The sequence below is a fragment of the Euprymna scolopes genome, chromosome 22 (assembly GCF_053919585.1).
Source record: "Euprymna scolopes isolate OS-2025 chromosome 22, ASM5391958v1, whole genome shotgun sequence".
Lineage (NCBI taxonomy): Eukaryota > Metazoa > Mollusca > Cephalopoda > Sepiida > Sepiolidae > Euprymna > Euprymna scolopes.
The window spans coordinates 80,233,113-80,256,620 of NC_136503.1; the positions used below are offsets into that span (position 1 = coordinate 80,233,113).

The window sequence follows — 23,508 nt, forward strand, 5'->3', positions numbered from 1 at the left end:
CTTTCCTTTTTTTTTTCTTATGTTCCTTGTGATGGAGTCTACGTGTTGGGTTTCTTCATATTAATGACTACGTTACATACACACCAACTTTTTTTTTTTTTTTTAACTTTAAAAGGTCTTCTGTCGATATTTGTTTTTTCTAAACCTTTAGTGAGGGTTCTTTTTTTACAGCACACATCATGCTGTTTTTATTTTACATTAAAAAAAAAAAAAGAAAATTGCACTGACTTTCACAATTTTATTAAAACTTGTTACTGTTGACAGGTGATTGGCCAATCATGTTGACATCTTCCGCACAATTACTGTAACTTACTGGAAGATGGCAATGTGAAGTTGGATCAGGTTCTGCATAAATACTTCACTTTCATGCATCTTTTTTTTATGTGAACAAACCAACAAAGTCTTCTGTTCTGCATGCATTTTCCTACACTGTCCAAATTTAATCTTTCTCTGGGATTATCAGATTTAAACCCATCTTTAAAATTGGCATTACATCATTCTCATGTCATTTCTTCCAATGCAAAACATAATCCTCACTGGCCAGGTTTCACTTCCACGCGTCATCACACTGTCTAATAGACTCTTCATTTGGTTAATAGCAGTAATACTGTGCTGGTTAGCAATGGCAGAAGTTCTCTGAAGTTACTCCATCTGTCATCAGCATAATCAACATCTGTTGTATATGTTGAGAGATTGCTGGGATAAGTTTCTATGGAACCCAAAAATTATCTAGAAATTGCAAAAGCAGTTTCTTATCCAGCTTTAAAAACTGAAAAAAAAAGTACAGAAAACTGTACGGCTAATGAAGAAATAGATTGAAATACTACTTACAGCATTTTCATATATGCCGATAGCATCTTCATAATTGCCCTATAGGAGGAAAGATAAAGGAAAACAAATTATGTATCTTAAATATGAAAAGATGAGGAAATAAGCATTAAAGTTACCTAAGAACTTCATTACATTATTATGTCAATAAGGTTAAAAATGGTTAAAGTAAGGGGGAAAAAAAACGGTGGGGTGAGGTGAGTGGGGTGGGGGTATCTAAAAATCGGTGTTGCTATTTTGCCAGTACTTTTGTATTATGCTGATTTTCTCTCATTTGCTGATGAGAAGCATTTAGCTTTGAAATGCCTAAAGAGATCCTCTCCCCACTGCATTTTCCCCTTACTTTAACCAATTTTAATCTTTTTGATAGGATAATGTAATAAAGTTCTTAGGTAACTTTGATCCTTATAGTCTTTTCTTTTCATATAACTTTATAGAGTAGAACTTTTTCTGTCTCGATGGGTTTGTCTTATCTTCGGTATAAACTTATTTTTTCACATTAACTTTATCTCTTTCTCTCTATATATATGTGGTGTCGTATTTCTGATATTTTTATTAAATATAAACTAAAATGCATCTATATATAAATGATAATAAACTTAAAATAAAAAAAAAAAGAATAATTAACCTTTTTCTGATTGGTCTAAAACTTTTGGTTATTTGAAGCCACCATAAAAAAAATAAATAAATAAAAGAACTGCCATCTGTTAGCATAGCTAGAAAGCATTGGAAATTAGAAGAGCAACCCCAGCCCCTGAGCAGCTATACTCTGGTAAGTTTGCCCGTTATATCCTACATTTTTTTTTCAAGTTGGATCCAATTTTTGCGGTGCATTAGTTTATTAACGATGAAGACACAAAACAGTAAAGAATGGATTTCTACATAACACCGTTGTTCCAGCGCGGTTTGTGTTCGGCATAAGTGTTGATGCGTGTTAAGGTCCTTTCCTGATCCTGGTGAACTTGAAGAAAGAATCTGATCAACTTTAATCATCCTTCTAGTATAAGGGAGTACCCGAACAGATAATAACCAAGTGTATTAAGTTTTGTAGACCTATCTAATCTCTTGAAAGTATATGCAAAACCTACATATATAAACTATGTCAATCGCTTTATTGCAGATTAGTAAAATATCAATATTTCACTAAATATATGTCACAAAAAAAAAAAACTGTATAATCAAACGACTGCTTTAAGATTAGTTATTTCCCAAAATTTTATTCAAATTCATGCGATAATCACAAAGTTATGACATTTTATTCTTTATCAAGGAATTTCCACTGTTCATCGCTTTATTGCAGGTCTCTTAAAATGTTGTATTAAGGCAAAAATACAATGTCTAATCATGAAAACTATTTTTTATTATAATTTTCTCTTAAAGAATAATAAAACAAACGCACATCATAGGTGCTAAATCTCAAATATATGAATTATTTATTGCCATATACACCATTTTTTGAAATAACTTTAAGCAACCTTTTGTCCATCGAATAAGTCAATTGTTTGATCTGAAAAGGAGTTATGGTTCTGGCGATGTCAACTACTTTCCTCCACAGGGTATTCTTTCAAATAAATTGCTCTCCTCCCTCATAAACACCTCTTTTCAATATTGACCAGAGATATTCAATGGGTTTAAGATCCAGAGAACACGGTGGCCAGCTCATGGGGGTTTCTCCAAAGAAACAAGGAAGGCTGTAATCACCCTAGCAGAATGGGATGGTGCATTGTCATGCATAAAAGTCATCTGAAAGCGACAATGGTAGCTCATCTAGCCATGGTGAAAAATGTTTATCCAAAAAGGTGGTGTATGCATTGCTGGTAAGTTTTACACCCTCTAGAACTCGGAATGGTCAAACCAACTTATCCCCAATAATTCCCGCCCAAAACATGATACCTTCACCTCCTTTCTTTTTTGATAACCATTAATCGCCCCTTTTTGTTTTGGCATTTTAAAAGACCTGCAATAAAGCGATGGAAAGTATAAATTATTTGATAATAAATAAAATGTCATAACTTTGTGAATATCACATGGATTTGAATAAAATTTTGGGAAATAACTAACCTTGAAACAGGCATTTGATGATACAATTTTCATTTTTTTGTGAGGTATATTCAGTGAAATATTGATATTTTACTAATTTGCAATGAAGCAAATGTGTGGCACGATGACCTAGCCCCTTTTAAGGAGGTGATAGTACCATAAATGACGCAGTTAGATTTAGATATATATATATATATATATATATATTGCTTTAACAAAAACAAAAACTTCAAAGAAAAGATAGCAACAAATACTGTATTTCATTGTTAGTTACAATTGTTTCAAGACTATTCGGACAAATCCAAACATTATGTCACTTGAAAATTTTCACAAGATCCGCCTTTCTTCAGACTTATTGAATCAAAAAAAACATTTTAACAATAAAACATTATGGAAACCATTTCTCTTATAAAAATAAAAAAAATTGAAACAAAATATCATACAATGTTTTCACTAATTACCTATGTCCATTTAATATGTTTTATTAATACTATTCATTGATTTCTTAAATTAAATTTCTTTGTTTCCTTATTTAATTTAAATTATTTTTTTAATCTGGACTAATCACCTAAGTTAAATTGTTACGATTCTATGTTAGTTTCGTATCTGGAATTTGCTTTGTTTATTTACAAAAATATCGGCTAACCTATTTATGTGATTTAAGAAAAGTTTTTGTTTAAAATTTATTCAATAAGGAAAGAAAGTTTAATATTACTTTATACTTAGTTCATTCTCATTCTTCATTTAAAATTAAGGATCTCAATCTTTTTTATTTTTATTTTCTTTCGTTCTTTCCTATTAAGATTTACGATTATCGGATATTTTAGATGTAGAAAGGGAGATAACTTTATAAGTTCGAAATTTTAAAAGTTTAGTTGAATTATAAGTTACCAAAATCCTAAAATCTATCCATAACGATGAAAGGGAAGTAATTCAAGCCGTTCGATGTTTCTAGGTTTGGTAAATTCCTAATATGCGTTTATGATTTATTTATTAACTAGCGGGGGTACCCGGCGTTGCCCGAGTGTTTGTTTCCGGGATGGGGGGGGGGGAGTTTTAAAAAATGTTATGGTAGGTAAGTAGGAAGGATCAAACCCGGAGTCATGAGTAAAAGTAGGAAAATAAAGTGTGAAAAAAAAAAACAAAAAAACATCTGCAACGTTAACAGTTCGGCCATCAAGAAAAGTCCATTCCAGTTGTTTAGGAAAAAAAAAAAAAAAAAAAACCGACTACGGTAGGTCGGCGCGAACGTGAAAATATAATGTGAATTGTCCAGCACGCTAACCACTACGCCACAGAGCACTGCAGCTTAGTTTAGTGATTTTAAATAACTTCACATGAAAGAACTACGAAGCCAAACCGGTGTTCTCTTCTCAACTGTTCCTTGTGAACGATCCCCAAACGGTGTTAAGTGGTGGCAGGGGGAGGAGGAATTTATTAGAGAGAAAATATTTTACCACTTCCATTGATCTTAACCGATTTTGGCCGTGACTTCTCAACAGAAAAAGTATAGAAATCTAAGATTATCGAGGAATTTGAGAAATAATAAGCCTATAACATACCTCAGATATTGTTCTGCCGTTTGTGCATATTATATTTGCATGAAATATCTTGATTTTTAATCCTATTAAGGTCAAAATCAGACGGGAAAAAATGAGTTCATTTTATTTATATAGAGATTAAACAAATCCAATTAAAACTAGGCTAACCTATTCAAAATATAAGTTTGTAATGCATATCCTAACCATGATACTAATTTTATTATCATAGATTTAACCTACGTTTGCCAACCATAATTTTCTGAGGTTATGCGTGGCTTTAATACAAAATAACAATTCAGGAATTAAGTTCTTAAATACTTATCTAATAATAATACATATCCCATTAATAAGTATTCAAATAATAAATCTAATATTTAGCTCCGTGTATGTTTTACTCCAATAAAAGTGGGGTTTCACTTTGTTTTTTTTTATTTAATCATTTTATAACAAGAGTATTATTTAAAAGGCTAGGATTTTTCAAGTTTTACTGATCTAAAAACAGTATCAATTAATCCTCATTCTTTAATTACTAATATATTTTTTGTTGACTTCATATTGATAATTTTTGTTATGCTATTTTATTGATCTAGAAAAGGTATCAACTATTTCACCATCAATATGACTAAAATTGTGTTCCCAGTTTTGAAACAATATTGCTAATCTTTGTTAATCCTTTTTTATAGATCTAAATTTCTTATCTAATAATCCGTTGTTTTTATCTCTAAAAATGTGTTTCTAGTGTAGAATATAAGATTCCAGATTTGCTTGGTAGATTTGAATCATTCATTACATCTGATTTACATCATTCATTTAACTCTATATTAGCTTTGGCTTTGCACTCAAGAACCTTTATTTTTCCTAGAATGTTTTTTTTTTCTTTCAGCTACATTTAAGATGTAACAGCAAAAATTTATTCCTGCAAAGACATCCCTGTATAGCATCCAGCCTTTTATTTAATATTTCTTCTTTAGAATTCACTATGTAGAAGGCTTCCAGTAAACACAGGTTGCAACTTTTTGATATCCCAGGTCTAAACTTACTACCCTTATCTACTATTGACCATTTCAATTCAAAATCTTTTTAGTTTCTATGAAGTTCCCTGACCCAATCACCTAATGCAGTTGTGTTCCTCTTTTTATTTCGTATGTTGATTCTTGTACCATTCCACCTTCTATCATTAACACCTTCTCTATTAGTTTCCATCTATATATATATATATATATATATATATATATATATATATACTAGCATTTTAGCCCGGCGTTGCCTGGGTATTTGGAGGTGTGTTTTGAGCAAAAAAAAAAAAAAAAGTGGTAGTAGGAAGGTAGGCTTGAAACTCTACTGCAAAGGAGGAGAAGAATATGAAAAAAACGTGACGTCTTTGCTGTTACGACCATTGTCAAACCGGAAGTTTAAATTAAGGCTAGACAATCGAAAGGAGAGGATGACTTTCGAAAATATCGGCAAAAAAAAGCTACCCCTCCCTGTAGAAAAGTACCCAGTTGAGGGTGAAGAAATTAATGTTTTTAACCAATTTTTCGGTATTTGTCGTCTGAAGGGGCGAGCTTCAAAACGATACTGATCTTGTGAAAATCCGTCGCCTCTTGTCAAAAGTTTTAGGCAGGCAGACATACAAGCATACATACATTTATATATTGGTAGCAACCCAACTGATTAAAAAGCTTGCCCTATCTCTTAATACCCTTTATTCTATTATGTTTTTTTAAACTTTGACCCCTACTATGACCCCTTAACATTTATTGTTTGGGGCTCAAGTGTTTAGACCCAAAATTGTTGGAGGAGTTTGGTAGAGTTCTCAAAGGTCAAATCGTTGAACTTTGACCCCTTAACAGCCAAATTTCTGGCCGAAAACGGATTATCAAATCTCAATACCCTATATATAAAATTTCGAGTCTGTAGACTGAAAATTGACACAGTTATTGCGCAGAGAAATGTACACAGACAGACAGACACACACAGAGACACTTTCACATATACATATATATATATATATATATATATATACACATTATAGAGAGAGAGAGAAAGAGAGAGAGAGAAATAACAAGAAAAATTGATGATGAAAATAAAAATTTACTAAATTACAATATTTAATAATTCATTAAAAATGAATGATAAAAAAAATGTTGAATCCATGGATTTTCAAAGATAAAAATTAGTAAATAAAACATGTATCGCTGATTAACATAAATTTGAAAATACAAAAAAAAAAAAAACTTTTTAACTAAAAGGCATTTTCAATAGAATATATTGTAAATATATATATATTGTAAATTAATATGAGACTAATAATGGAAAAATAGTACTTACTCTTTCAATGTGATAAACTGCCCAATGCCAATAATTATGACAGGCTAACATACCACAGGACTACAAAAAAAAAATATAAAATTGATTACAAAAACATATATAATAGAGTTAATTGGCATTTTATCACATGAATGTAGAACTTAACACAACTGTATCTATATGTAAATAAGCTTTAAAAATATATACATCCACCGGCAGATTCGGAGATTTGTTAAGGCAACTTTGCAATCATACCAGCATGAAAAGAAGAGAATCTTTTTTTTATATTATCCAATTTTTCAGATAGGTTCCAAAAATCAAAATCTCTTAGAATTTTGGTGTATTTCTATTACAAGTCCTAATTTTGGTATATTTCTATAGCAAGAAAATAAATCAGTCTTAAGGATGACTTGACTTGACATTTACTCAGGACCAGTTGAACCAGCTATAGAACATAGTGTCCAGAGCATCCAATATAGTGATGAGTAGCCCAGGACCCATGATGAACACCATAAACCTGTGGACCAGAGCAAGGTTCGACATCAGCTTTGATGGTATGTAATCACATCTTCAGTTGGCTTCATGGGCATCTTCACTAATTTTGGAGTAGTTTGTAGCTTCATGGATAAACTCTCCAGAGCTGTGGCACACAACATGGCCAAACCAACAAAGTCTCCTCCTTAAAAGGCTTGGTTAAAGGGGATGATTCTGCATAGTATCCTGATTTGGGTATTGGAGACAAAATGATGTTAATGAATCCACAAAATTGGCGGAGGCAGTATAGGTAAAAAAACTACCAACCTTTTGAAATCTGCAGTTCTCATTGGCTAGATCTCACAGCTGTAAAGCAGGATTGTCTAAACAAACATCTGATAAATCTGAACTTTCATGCATATTGTGATCTTGAGACAAGACCACAGACTGGGGTTGGAGGTAACAGAATGCATGCCAGGCATTGTTGATTCGGATGTTGATGTCATATATTGGGTCAAATTCTTGTTTTTCCTTATTCTATGAAGTATTTCCAAAATTATTCCATGAAAAAGGTAATAACTACAAAAAAAAATTAATCTGGTCAGATGGAAATTTTGTAATGTTGTTACTGTAATTGAAAAGCATCAGAAAATTTGAGAAAATTGAAAGTTGAAACTCCATCCAAATTTCAAACTTGACCAAACTTTTCAGTCAAAGGTATATGTCATAAGATATAGGAAATCACTGGCTATAATATGGGTCAAGTAGTAAGTCTCTATGGTGGACAGAACTAAAGTTATTACTAAAAGTGTGACTTTCACCTTTCCATAACCTTACCATTTAACATAGATATATCAAAATTAAATTTGTCCCAAGTTAGACCATAAGCAATATTTTTATTAATATGAGAATAGGCCAAAGTGTTATCTTAATTCAACCAACTTTGGTCCAGCAATGTAGATGCTAGACTGTACACAAGCAAACAAACATAGTGACACGCCTACAAACCTGATCAAAAACAACCTTCTTAACACGGGTAACAAATAACTTATGGAGCAAGTTCGGGCAAAAAAAAAAATGATAATTGATCATTTGATATCAGGTCAGTGCAAAAGTTTTTGCTGGTTTGTAGCAGAGGCATTTTAAACCATTCTAATTTATTTTTTACATATTGTTATTACTTAAACATGATTAATTTATAATTTTTTCTTTCAGATTATTAAAGCATCATTCATATTTTTCTGCAATATTTTCATTTCATATTGACTCGAAAATATCCTTCAGTCAACAGAAATGAAAGCCTCTAATATCATGATAATGTCCGTCCTCACATAGCACGACTGACTATTACTTATTTCGATGATTACAAACCCATTTAGATAACCTCAAGAGATTGAGCGTGAGCTAGATTGATATTTCACATGAAAATATAAAGAATTTTATGATCGTACCAGTGATAATTTCGTTGAAGATAAAATCAAGTTATAGAGAGCAAAGGTCATTACTTTTATGAATAAAGATTTTTCAAAACAGTTGTTAATTTTCAAGATGAATTTTTAAATCGGCATGATTAATTTATAATTTTTTCTTTCAGATTATTAAAGCATATTTTTCTGCAATATTTTCACCCATATTGACCCAAAAACGATCTTCTTTAATCAACAGAAAGGGACCCATCTTCCATTATGATAATGCTCATCCTCACACAGCACTACTGACCAAAGATCTCCTAGGAGAATTTTGTTGGGAAATTTTGCTCCATCCTACATATTCTCCAGACTTAGGTACTTCGGATTATCACTTATTTTAAGGATTACAAAACCATTTAGATGGACTTAGGTTAATAGCACAAAATGAGATTGAACATGAGTTAGATTTATATTTCACATGGAAAGCTAAAGAATTTTACAAACGAGGAATTTATAAGCTCATTGACAGATGGAATCAAGTTATAAAAAGCAAAGGTCATTATTGTTATGAATAAAGATTTTCAAAAACACAGTTTTTCATTTTATAAATGAAATTTTAAATCAGCAAACATTTTCGCATCAACTTAATATTTTGAATTTTAAAATGTTACTAAATGCATGACAACCGTCAGCCATTTTTTTTTTTTTTTTTTTTTTTTTTTTTTTGCTATTATGCAAAACTATAGCAGTCAAATATATCAACTATTTTCATGTTTTGGTACTTCATGAATGTATTTTTCACTTTTTCAGAAACATAATTACAGACTGAGGTAATTCCAAACATTTGAAGTGAAAAAAAAAAAAATGATAATAAAATCAAAGTTTAAATAATTTATTTAAAAAAAAATAGGAATTTTTTTTTAATGATTTACTTTATTATGATTATTTTCTTTTTAAAAAATTTTGTAATTAGAGACTGCTGACCTCAAGTCATAATTTATAAAACATACTATATCTGTCTGTCTGCATTTTTTTTCAAACTTCATCTCCTCTGAGACTCAAGGTCGCAGGCAAGACTGTACGAGCCTTTTTCAAGTCTCACACAAAACACACATTCATATTTCAAGCTGTCATATACATACGCGCACACAAACATACGCGCCCACGTCCACACATGTACACATATTCACGTTCGCGTACATACACTCACATTCACGTATATATACACACACGCTTACGTATACACATGTACTCACACACGCGAACACGAACACACACATGGACGACGTCACTTCCGCTTTCTAAGGAAATACACATGCGCAAAAGACACTCCAGAAGCGAGTATAAAACATGGAGACAAGTTGTTTCTAATGCTCTTTTTAGGACCAACTCTCAACTAGAGAGGTTGGGCGAACAAGCCGCCGCCGTTTCGGCGCGCGCGCACGCACGCGCACCTCACGCCCACTTCCTACTATGTATGGAGCACAAGCTAATGACTGTATGTATACATTCTCCCTCTTTCTCTCTCCATCTACTACTGGTCACTAAGAACACCTTCGCGTAGCTGACTACTAACTGATGACAACTCTAATATCCTCTTCCTTGCCTACACGCTGGATTCTCATTTCCACTACAACACTCACTTCAATTCCCACGCACGAACAAACAATAGTGACCCAAACTTGAGATGAAAACACATTTCCTTTTCTTGCTACAACACCAGTTCTGCAACGGACATTGGTTACATACCCGCGGACATGTTATAACTAAAACGTTCATTTCTTTCAACAGCAAATAAACGACGTTTATCTTATCCATTAATTGAGTCTTTGTTTCCTTCAATTCCCATTCGTTTCATTATTCTTTTGTAACGGGATTGGGGTATTTATATATCCTAGTCCCCTACAAGTCAAAGGACTGAATTTTTATGGACTGTTATTTTATATATATATAAAATCCTGTAAAAACATGCATATATACATTTATATGATAAAGCTAGTTTATTTTTAACTATTTCTTATCTATCTGACGATAGCTTAACTGGTAATGACTAAGGTTAAGTGTTTTGATTTCAATTCTAGCTGATAACACTCAAGTCATATCTTATTTTACTTTTGAAATCATTGCTATATATTGCGTACAATGTAATAATAAATAGAGAATGAGCTCTATGATAATAAATACAAAATCTGCATGCTGGGTGACCTCCCAATATATATATATATAAAACTCAATGTCTGTGTGTATGTGATGTTTGTTTGCTCCCTATAAAAAGAGAATTAAATAATCTACATAAAAACTAAAAGTGTATTAAGTAAAATTTACTAGGAAAAAACAATAGAAGTGATCCAGAATCTATGAGTTACTCCTAATTGGCTATAAACGCATACTCCACTTTAAACTTCAAATATGCTGTTTTAATGAAATTTAAATCATGCATATGAAATTTTCTGGAAAATACAATGAAAGTAGACCGAAATATCAACATTACTCTCCAGGTGTTGAATATCTATATGCCCTCACCTCTATGTACTGAATATCTGTATACCCTCGCCTCTATGTACAGAATATCTATATGCCCTCGCCTCTATGTACAGAATATCTGTATGCCCTCACCTCTATGTACAGAATATCTGTATGCCCTCACCTCTATGTAACGAATATCTGTATGCTCTCACCTCTATGTAACGAATATCTGTATGCTCTCACCTCTATGTACTGAATATCTGTATGCCCTCACCTCTATGTACTGAATATCTGTATGCCCTCACCTCTATGTACAGAATATCTGTATGCCCTCACCTCTATGTACAGAATATCTATATGCCCTCACCTCTATGTACAGAATATCTATATGCCCTCACCTCTATGTACTGAATATCTATATGCCCTCACCTCTATGTACTGAATATCTGTATGCCCTCACCTCTATGTACTGAATATCTGAATGCCCTCACCTCTATGTACTGAATATCTGCATGCCCTCACCTCTATGTACTGAATATCTGCATGCCCTCACCTCTATGTACTGAATATCTGTATGCCCTCACCTCTATGTACTGAATATCTGTATGCCCTCACCTCTATGTACTGAATATCTGTATGCCCTCACCTCTATGTACTGAATATCTGTATGCCCTCACCTCTATGTACTGAATATCTGTATGCCCTCACCTCTATGTACTGAATATCTGTATGCCCTCACCTCTATGTACAGAATATCTGTATGCCTTCACCTCTATGTACTGAATATCTGTATGCCCTCACCTCTATGTACTGAATATCTGTATGCCCTCACCTCTATGTACTGAATATCTGTATGCCCTCACCTCTATGTACTGAATATCTGTATGCCCTCACCTCTATGTACTGAATATCTGTATGCCCTCACCTCTATGTACTGAATATCTGTATGCCCTCACCTCTATGTACTGAATATCTGTATGCCCTCACCTCTATGTACAGAATATCTGTATGCCCTCACCTCTATGTACTGAATATCTGTATGCCCTCACCTCTATGTACTGAATATCTGTATGCCCTCACCTCTATGTACTGAATATCTGTATGCCCTCACCTCTATGTACTGAATATCTGTATGCCCTCACCTCTATGTACTGAATATCTGTATGCCCTCACCTCTATGTACTGAATATCTGTATGCCCTCACCTCTATGTACTGAATATCTGTATGCCCTCACCTCTATGTACTGAATATCTGTATGCCCTCACCTCTATGTACTGAATATCTGTATGCCCTCACCTCTATGTACAGAATATCTGTATGCCCTCACCTCTATGTACTGAATATCTGTATGCCCTCACCTCTATGTACTGAATATCTGTATGCCCTCACCTCTATGTACTGAATATCTGTATGCCCTCACCTCTATGTACTGAATATCTGTATGCCCTCACCGCTATGTACTGAATATCTGTATGCCCTCACCTCTATGTACTGAATATCTGTATGCCCTCACCTCTATGTACTGAATATCTGTATGCCCTCACCTCTATGTACAGAATATCTGTATGCCCTCACCTCTATGTACTGAATATCTGTATGCCCTCACCTCTATGTACTGAATATCTGTATGCCCTCACCTCTATGTACTGAATATCCGTATGCCCTCACCTCTATGTACTGAATATCTGTATGCCCTCACCTCTATGTACAGAATATCTGTATGCCCTCACTTCTATGTACTGAATATCTGTATGCCCTCACCTCTATGTACTGAATATCTGTATGCCCTCACCTCTATGTACTGAATATCTGTATGCCCTCACCTCTATGTACTGAATATCTGTATGCCCTCACCTCTATGTACAGAATATCTGTATGCCCTCACCTCTATGTACAGAATATCTATATGCCCTCACCTCTATGTACTGAATATCTATATGCCCTCACCTCTATGTACTAAATATCTGCATGCCCTCACCTCTATGTACTGAATATCTGCATGCCCTCACCTCTATGTACTGAATATCTGCATGCCCTCACCTCTATGTATTAAATATCTGCATGCCCTCACCTCTATGTACTAAATATCTGCATGCCCTCACCTCTATGTACTAAATATCTGCATGCCCTCACCTCTATGTACTGAATATCTGCATGCCTTCACCTCTATGTACTGAATATCTGTATGCCCTCACCTCTATGTACTGAATATCTATATGCCCTCACCTCTATGTACTGAATATCTGTATGCCCTCACCTCTATGTACTGAATATCTGTATGCCTTCACCTCTATGTACTGAATATCTGCATGCCCTCACCTCTATGTACTGAATATCTGTATGCCTTCACCTCTATGTACTGAATATCTGCATGCCCTCACCTCTATGTATTAAATATCTGCATGCCCTCACCTCTATGTACTAAATATCTGCATGCCCTCACCTCTATGTACTAAATATCTGCATGCCCTCACCTCTATGTACTAAATATCTGCATGCCCTCACCTCTATGTACTAAATATCTGCATGTGCTCACCTCTATGTACTGAATATCTGCATGCCCTCACCTCTATGTACTAAATATCTGCATGCCCTCACCTCTATGTACTAAATATCTGCATGCCCTCACCTCTATGTACTGAATATCTGTATGCCTTCACCTCTATGTACTGAATATCTGTATGCCTTCACCTCTATGTACTGAATATCTGTATGCCCTCACCTCTATGTACTGAATATCTGTATGCCTTCACCTCTATGTACTGAATATCTGCATGCCCTCACCTCTATGTACTGAATATCTGTATGCCTTCACCTCTATGTACTGAATATCTGTATGCCTTCACCTCTATGTACTGAATATCTGTATGCCTTCACCTCTATGTACTGAATATCTGTATGCCTTCACCTCTATGTACTGAATATCTGCATGCCCTCACCTCTATGTACTGAATATCTGTATGCCTTCACCTCTATGTACTGAATATCTGCATGCCCTCACCTCTATGTACTGAATATCTGTATGCCTTCACCTCTATGTACTGAATATCTGTATGCCTTCACCTCTATGTACTGAATATCTGTATGCCTTCACCTCTATGTACTGAATATCTGTATGCCTTCACCTCTATGTACTGAATATCTGCATGCCCTCACCTCTATGTACTGAATATCTGCATGCCCTCACCTCTATGTACTGAATATCTGCATGCCCTCACCTCTATGTACTGAATATCTGCATGCCCTCACCTCTATGTACTAAATATCTGCATGCCCTCACCTCTATGTACTGAATATCTGCATGCCCTCACCTCTATGTACTAAATATCTATATGCCCTCACCTCTATGTACTGAATATCTATATGCCCTCACCTCTATGTACTGAATATCTGTATGCCCTCACCTCTATGTACTGAATATCTGTATGCCTTCACCTCTATGTACTGAATATCTGCATGCCCTCACCTCTATGTACTGAATATCTTCATGCCCTCACCTCTATGTACTAAATATCTGCATGCCCTCACCTCTATGTACTGAATATCTGCATGCCCTCACCTCTATGTACTGAATATCTGCATGCCCTCACCTCTATGTACTGAATATCTGCATGCCCTCACCTCTATGTACTAAATATCTGTATGCCCTTACCTCTATGTACTAAATATCTGCATGCCCTCACCTCTATGTACTAAATATCTGCATGCCCTCACCTCTATGTACTAAATATCTGCATGCCCTCACCTCTATGTACTAAATATCTGTATGCCCTCACCTCTATGTACTGAATATCTGCATGCCCTCACCTCTATGTACTAAATATCTGTATGTCCTCACCTTTATGTACCTAATATTTACATGCCCTCACCTTTAAGTGACACATAAGGACGGAACCCCTAAAAACTTGATATTCATATATGTAATTTTAATTAAATTTTAACCATATGTAAAAGACACTAATTTAGAAAGTTTTCCAACACTTCAACTTTTTCTGACTATATTCTATTATATTATATTATATTAGGGGAGAGAAGTGGCAGTACAAACAAAGAAATTAATATGGTGTTATATGCACAGTACCATACATAATAGATAAAGTCATAATTAAGAAGAGAAAACATATATATTGTGTCGTAATAAATATTTATCTATAGTAATATTATACATTTCAAAACATAAATATATTTAATCCTCCCAAAATTCATACTGGAATTATCTGCAAGATTCTATGACATAACGGTTAAAGTACTGAGTAAAATTTAGTTGTAAGTTACACTCTTCTGGTTCAATTCTTATTGTGGACGGTAATAAGTGTACAATTGCAAATTACATAAAACTTGTACCTGATCATAACTAGGGCTATGACAACAGCATGATCTTTTCATTGTTTTGACTCTCGTGTATATATCCGATACAGACAATTAATCAACAGGGAACCACATCACTACACATAAACATATGACATCAATGGATAAATACCTGAGAATCAAGACAAGGAAAAAATATGCTGTTGTCATAGCCCTAGTCATAACTGATGGAAGGAAAGCATGCTACCTCCCGTAGATTACATAAAGGGTTCTATTTGAAATTACGTGCAGATTTCGGAGTTTGACAGAAAGATTCCCAGAGTCTGACAAGATACACCTAAAGAAAGTTGGAGTTTACATTGGCCAAAACATTGTAAGAATAACACTCAGGATGAGAATAATAGTCTGAATAATCGAAATAATACAAACTAGCAAGAACATCTTTCGTTGGACTGATTTGAGAAAATTAGTCTTTCTTTTTAAGATCATTAGAACAGTCATTTTGTGGATACAAATACAAGAGACTTACAGTTTCTCTATGGAATTTACAATGATTACCTCACATGGCAAGTGCTCAGCTGAGTTTCAATCTATGTTCCCCCCTTGCCAAACTTTCATGAAAAACACTATCAATAATTTCCCACACTCTTTATCTGTGCCTAAAACTAAATGTAGATTCCATGAACAAAGCTTCTTTCTTAGAAGTGCACGACTGTGGAACTCTGTTCCGTCTGCCTGCTTTCCAGCTGACTACAATCTGATTGTCTTCAAGTCCAACGTAAACAAGTTCTTGATGAACCGTCCCCCGAAGTAATCCAACTTACAAAATTCCCACTACTTATGTTTACTACACTATAATCACATTGACTAATGTATACCCATTAACCCTTATCCTCGAGTTGCTCTGGGCATTGATAAGTGGTGATTCCTGTGAAAAAAAAAAAGGCAGAACATAATCTTTCCATACATACAATTAAAAAAAAAAAAACCTTCAATATCAAACATCATTTGAGTCAAATTTTATTAGAAACTTAGTGATAATATGATGGGTTTTATAGTAACAGTGTAGTGTCTTTGTCCGTGCGGAAAACAGCAAAGACAAAGTTTTATTTTAGAAATTTAAAAAAATGAAAAGTAGAGTTGGAAGCAGAAATGTCCTTATCTATTTCTGGAAAATGTTAGCGAGTATATTTTATTTGTGTGTCTTCATCTTTGTATTCAGAAATGCAATGGAAAAGAAAGCCCTATACTAAGATCAAGCATAATTTTACCTGAACTAATCATTTACACAAGTTTCTGATTAGGTTTTTTTTAACATCAAAGTTCTGTGGATAAAAAGCACAGCGTGAGTGCAGAATGATTGAGAATGCAACCAATTAGGATGTGCGTGGTCAGACATATCTTTTGTGTCAAGGGTATTTCATGTTTTAAAGATTTTAACATGATAGTTAAGACTCTTTTCCCATTCATTTCGTATAAATCAGTTGTTCATCCATGCTGTTAACCACTTAACCAATGTCACCTTGCTTTTCCCATTTATTTATACAGAAAGGTACTTTAGTAAGTGTTAATATGAAAACAAAAATGTGCATATAACGATTATTGATAAATTTAAAAAAAATAAAAAATAAAAAGAAAAGGTAAAAAAAAAAAAATGGATGTACTTACAGCCCAGTCGGTTTCTGTTTTTTCCAGAAAGTCACTTCCTTGTTTTTGTCGGCCTAACATTTCATTCACATGAGAAAAAGCATGTGTGGCCCAAGCATCTCGTTTGTTTAGTGATAAAGCCTGAAACATTAATAACGTTTTGTCTTTTCATTATCGTATATATAATCATATTTAGACTAAAAAAAAAAAAAAAAAAAAAAAAAATTTAGGTCAAAAGAGTAGAAAACAAAACGTGTTGAACTTGTGTAGCAGTAACAAACCATATTTTGTTTGCAAACAATTTGGATGCTGACCTGAAATTGGTGAAGTGTAAAACACATGAGAATAAAAAGGGAATGACAAGCCGAATCAGTTCAAGACAAACCAAGCCTGAACGAAATCCAACAACCAGTATCCTATCCTCTAGATTTCAAACTGGCTAGCTAAAAAAAAAAAAAAAAAAAAAAAAAAAAAAGAAAGTCCTTCATGAGTCCAATAGGGAGGGAAAGGGTTAGGAGGTTGACTGACAGAAAGCTTTCCAAGAACTGCAGTCTTATGGAACTCCCTTCCTGCTGACTTTCACGATTAAGGTCAAGAGGTATCTCCTCATTTTCTGATAATCAGCTTTTGTTCTCGTTCTTGTCTTCAGGTTAGGATCGTAAAAGATAACATCAGATCAACCACAAAGAAGCTACAAGCACGCACGGTGGCTCATGCGCAACTTTTTTTCTTTTTTTTTATACATAGGCATCACCACTTATCAAGGCCAAGAGGCCACTCGTCGATAAGGGTTAAAGAGTGTACAGTAGAAATTGGACAATATAGTAACCGTTAGTAATCGAGATTCGGTAAATTTGTTAACTTATATGGAACGGCTCATCAAAAACTTGTTTACATTAGACTTGAAGACAACCATATTGTAGTCAGCTGGAAAGCAGAAAAACGGAAGGCAATTCCATAGGCGTGCAGTTCTAAGAAAGAAGCTTTGCTCATGGAATCTACGCTTAGGTTTAGGCACAGATAAAGAGTGGGGAAAACTAGTGATAGTGTTTTCTGCTAGACGGGTGTTTCTTGCGAAAGTTTGGCAAGGAGGGACCATAGAATGGAGCTCAGCCGAGCACCTGCCATGAAAATAACGATAAAGCAGAGACAAATTTGCAACATCTTTTCTGTGAGAAAGAGGTTGCAAGGAAGAGAAAAGGACATCCCCCACAAGGCTACGAAGTCTATTTTGAACTCTATCAAGGCAGGATAAGTTCTTTCTAGCAGCTCCTGCCCAGATGTGGCAACAGTACTCCATCCTTGGACGTACCTGGCTTTTATATATATATAGAGAATTGCATCAGCAGTGAGATATCTACTGGATCAATAGAAGGATCTCACCATTTTTCCAGCGGCCTTGGCAACGGATTTGATGTATGTGTTCCATTTAAGATCAGGAGTAAAGTTAAAGCCCAGAAGCTTGTCAAAACATGAGGCCTCCCCAAGACGAGAGCCATTCATTTCAATTGATGTCAGATGGGGATCAGAACGTTGATGATGTAAATATAGAAGCTTGGTTTTAGATGCATTAAAAGTAACAAGCCATTGTACCACTTGCTCAAGATCAGAGGAGAGAGAATCAGAGAAAACTTGGTTGTTTACAGTCTTAGATGTGCTACCATAGATAGTAGTGTCATCAGCATAGATGTCTATGAATGATGTGTGATTTGGAAGATCATTAATATAGATCAGGAAGAGAGTTGGGCCCAGGATGGACCCCTGAGGGACTCCAGCATTAATACTAAGAGCTTCTGATTTCTGCCCATCAACCACTACTCTTATGAACCTATCAGAGAGAAATGATTTAATAATTGAGAAAACATTTCCAGCTATACCGTAGCTGGAGATCTTGTGAAGTAAACCTTTATGCCATACTCTATCAAAGGCCTTTTATATGTCAAGAGCAATTGCCTTAGAAAGGTAGCCTCTATCGAGAGATTCACTTATCCTATGAGATATAACTGTAAGCATATCTGCTGTAGATCTAGCAGAACGGAAACCATATTGTGTGTCACTAAGGTTATTTTTGCTAAGATGGTTGATTACTTCTCTATTTAACACAGATTCCAGCAACTTACTCATAACACACAGGAGACTTATTGGCCTGTACTATTTCAGTTTGTATTTCTCCTCACACCACAACTCATTTTTGCACCCACCCCTTTGTATTATTACAGGTCTGAATATTCTGTTTCAGTTTGTATTTCTCCTCACACCACAACTCATTTTTTGCAACTCCCTCTTTGTAATACAGGTCTAAATAATGAGAAAATCTGAATTTATTTAGCAAAAACTTTAAAATAACTTTTTTAGATTAAATTTTTTTAAACTTCTTTCAGAATAGAAAATCTTTAAAATTCAATAAGGAACATTTTTTATATAGGTTTCATTAACAAATATTCAGAACATAACGAGAAAATTAGAGATGAAAATTTCAAAAGGACTATATAATTGGTTACGGTCAATAGTAGTCCTCGCCAGCGAAAGTCTTTGTTATTGTTATTCTATTATTATTTAAAACATTTTGTGTCCTGCTCTTTTGCGCGAGGACTAACTTATACCAAGATTCCTATAAGCTGGTGACCCAGACGTGATCTGATTACGCAATATTCTATCATTGGTAAAGCAAGAGTTTTCAATTGTAGAACTTTACAGGATTTTATATACATTTGAAAAACTTTTGAAGAATTTGAATAGAAAACATGATAAACATCAATTTTAGAATCATCAAGTTACTTCTAGCAAACGTTTTGCAATTCATCATTCAAAATCCCCAAATCGTTTGGATATAATCTTTCCATTTTTCATGCTTTCAATTAAAACAAGTTTTTATAGTTGAATTCTATAATAAAAATGTTTCTTATACGTTAATTTCTTCCTTTTAAAGAACCAGATTCATCATGTTTTACATTCAAACTTTGTTTATACTAGTAAAAATATTTAAAAGTTAAACAAAAACACAAAGAAAAACATGAAACTATTACTACAACTGATTATTCACTCCAGTTCAATAAATTCATTTCATTTAAAGCTAATATTAATATTAGTATATATATATTTTTTAATTTATTTTTTTCTTAATTTAAGATTTAAAAATTGAATATTTATTTTATAATAAAAAAAAAAGTTAAAAGTTATTGAACTGATGCAAATAACAAAATAGAGGCCCAGGTTCTTCTGTGAAAATGTGCTCCCACTCGACAATCGCCGACCTAACACTGTGTGCCATGCTTCTTTTCTCTTTCATCTTCCATTCTTATTCTGGCCATGTTGCCGTCTCTTACACATGGGCAAACACTGGTTCACAAATATGAAAAAAATAAACAAACTCAAGAGAAACAAAAGATTCCAACACATTCTGGTGATATAAGTTGTAGTTTGGGCATATGCGGGATACCATCACAGATCCTCTAAACACTAATGCCCACATCTTAGTTATCTGTCGAAGCCTCTTTGTCATCAATTGACATCAGCTCATCTTAGCCTCCTATAGATCTCCCAATCTAGTCTGAGCCACAAACTGTCATCAACTGCCGTTTTTTTGTTTTTATTTACAGTGATCACCACTTATCAAGGCCCGGAAGCCACTCAGGGATAAGGGTTATTGCAAGTACATTACGTTAGTGTGGATATTTGATGAAGTGTTTACTTAAGGGGGCGGTTCATTAGGAATTTGTTAACATTGGACTTGAAGCCATCCAAGTTGTAGTCCGGTGGGAAGCAGGCAGACGAACAGAGTTCCACAGGCGTGCAGTTCTAAGAAAGAAGCTTTGTTCATGGAATCCACGTTTTGATTTAGGCACAGATATAGAGTAGTGGAAATTTTTCACAGTGGATTCAGCTAGACGGGTGTTTTTCGTGAAAGATTGGCGAGGGGGGACCAGAGATTGGAGTTCAGACGAGCATCTGCCATGGAAATAACGATAAAACTAAACTAAACAAAATGGATAATTAGTTTCTTTATTGCCTTCTTTTAAGGTTTATTCATGAGATTATTCATAATACATATTGAAATAAAAATTAATAATTTATGCATTCATTAAAATATGCATTTAAAATCATGTTATTTAGCCATGTTGTTCCCTCAGCGAACCATAATATTGCTTTACATATAAACTGAATCGAGTATTAAAATGTCATAGATAAGGTCAAAGAAAAATAAAAGTAAAGAAACAAGAAAATAAATGAAGGCATAGAAAATAAGAGTCAAGTGGTTTCATAAAATATCAGTTGAAATATAAAGTTTGTTATGTGTATACATTTATATATTCTTATGTTTGTGTTTATTTGCATGTGTATATGTTTATATATGTGTTTATTTTTTATGTATAGGACTCACGCCTAAATCAATCAATTATTATGGATTTTGGGGCATAGTTGCAAAGTGTAAGGGTAGATAACATTGGCTATATTTAGTTTTATGCTAAGAAAGCGAAGAGAAGATGGAAGCCTTTTGTGAAGTCTTAACAGGTATTAGACATCAATTAATAAATATTTCACAAATTTTAGTTTCTTTGGAATATCTTAACATGTTTTATGGAGCATAATATAGACACAACTTCCCATTTAGAAATTAAAACATTTCAGATTTGTTTTAAATTTCATCCATAGTCATTAGACACCAATTAAGAAAGATTCCCCGAATTTCATTATATATATATCTCGATCCATACCCCTGTTCAGTTTCAAGAGACAATGGACACCCCTGTAAGGGTAGTTGCGCATGTAATTGTGAGACAAGGGTTGTACACTCCCCAACCACACCTTTCTTGACCCAAGTAGTGCCAGTGGCATTGCTTGGGTCCAGTAGCAAGGAGATGCTCAAGATTGACTGGAAAAAATGCCAACATAATCGGAGAGCATATACAGCACCTGGAATTCCTAAATGATCAACCTTTTTAGTACTGACTCGGCTCAATGTTACTTAATTTCATGATCTGAAGAGAGCCAATGTGTCAACATGATTATGCCGTGTATATATATATATATATATATATAGTTTTAAAGACACTTCCAAGACTACATATATACAACTCTAATAGTTTCTTCCCCATAATTGCTGGACTTTGGAATCCCCTTCTGGGTTCCTGCTCCCCTGACTGTAGTGACATACAGAAGTTCAAGTGTAATGTAAACAGATATCTTGCTGCTCAACTCCCTACATAGTATCCTTGCAATTATGTTCCAGGTAGTAGCCTATACACCAAAGTGGCACTGTGCCTTGTTTGGGTGAAAATGCAATAAAATTTTTTTAAATATCGAGACACAGGAATGGGTATGTTTGATCTGGCAGAACGGTGGTTCATTAAAATTGTGGGGTCTGCGTTCGCACCTGGTCCACAAAGTATGGAAATAAAAAATTTAAAAATTTAAAAAAAAACGTTTACAAGTATTTTTGATATAGATGTACATAATAATACTTTGATAAGTATGTTTTAACTTAAATAGGGATGGTATAATAAAATTGTGGGGTCTGCATTCACACCTGGCCTCCATAGAATGGAAATAGGCACAAACTTTAATAAAGATTTTTCATATCTATCTGCGTAAGTATACTTTGATAATTATGTTTCAGCTTGAAGAAATATGGTATAGTAAAATCATGGGGTGTTCGTTCGCACCTGACCTCCATAGAATGGAAATATGTCACAAAGTTTAACAAGGTTTTTTAATATAGATTCACAGAATATTGTGATAAGTGTTTCAGTGTGAACAGGTATGGTATAATAAATTATGGGGTTTACTATTTTATTTTTACTTTCATCATATTTTGCTTTGGTTTTGATACCCCCAAATTCAAAGCTATCTCTTTACAACCCTTCCTTTTCATAACCTATCATACTTTAATAAATTAGAGTCCATTTTCTGTAGGCTGTTTTTGAACCCAGTCAACGTCGGGTACTTTTGCTTGTATATGACTTGGAAGTTTCTTTAAAACATTTAAAACTATAAAAAAAAAATATTTTAAAATATTTTTGTCCTTCTGTTGAAACATTATTTTGTCAGTTAGTCTCGTATTGCTGAATAGTTTCATTTACATGAACAAACAATAGTACCAATGTTCTTAAAGGGATCATCATTTGTTTACCATGAAATACTGTTTTGGGGATTTAAAAAATAAACAGTATACTAAATCATGGCTCCCCAGCAGTGTTGACCAAGCACCACCTCGTTTAAAACACATTATTTATTTATATATATATAAAAACATTAGAACAGTCTACACATGTTAACCAATGTTTTAATGTTTATGCATCTTCTCAAGGCCATAAGATCGATTACATATTAAGTTATAAATTGTTCCCAAAAGAAATGAGACAAACTTTTCGTTGCCAGTGGAATCAAATACTGCCAATTCAGGAAAGGTGTGGTTTGAGATTATGCAATTCTTGCTTCACAACCACCCTAACAGGGGATATCCATTGTTTCTTATGACTGAATG

General features: G+C 34.1%; 1 protein-coding gene across 1 annotated transcript in view; it reads right to left on the reverse strand.

Moving 5' to 3' along the window:
• The window catches only part of LOC145243497 (tetratricopeptide repeat protein 38-like), a 79,024-nt gene that overhangs the window by 14,908 nt on the left and 40,608 nt on the right, over positions 1 to 23,508 (reverse strand). Inside the window, exons 7-9 of the mRNA XM_080106454.1 lie at positions 17,046 to 17,165; positions 6,741 to 6,800; positions 832 to 870 (exon numbers count right to left, since the gene is read on the reverse strand). Coding sequence (XP_079962580.1) covers positions 832 to 870; positions 6,741 to 6,800; positions 17,046 to 17,165 — 219 coding nt within the window. The remainder of the gene's footprint in view (positions 1 to 831; positions 871 to 6,740; positions 6,801 to 17,045; positions 17,166 to 23,508) is intronic.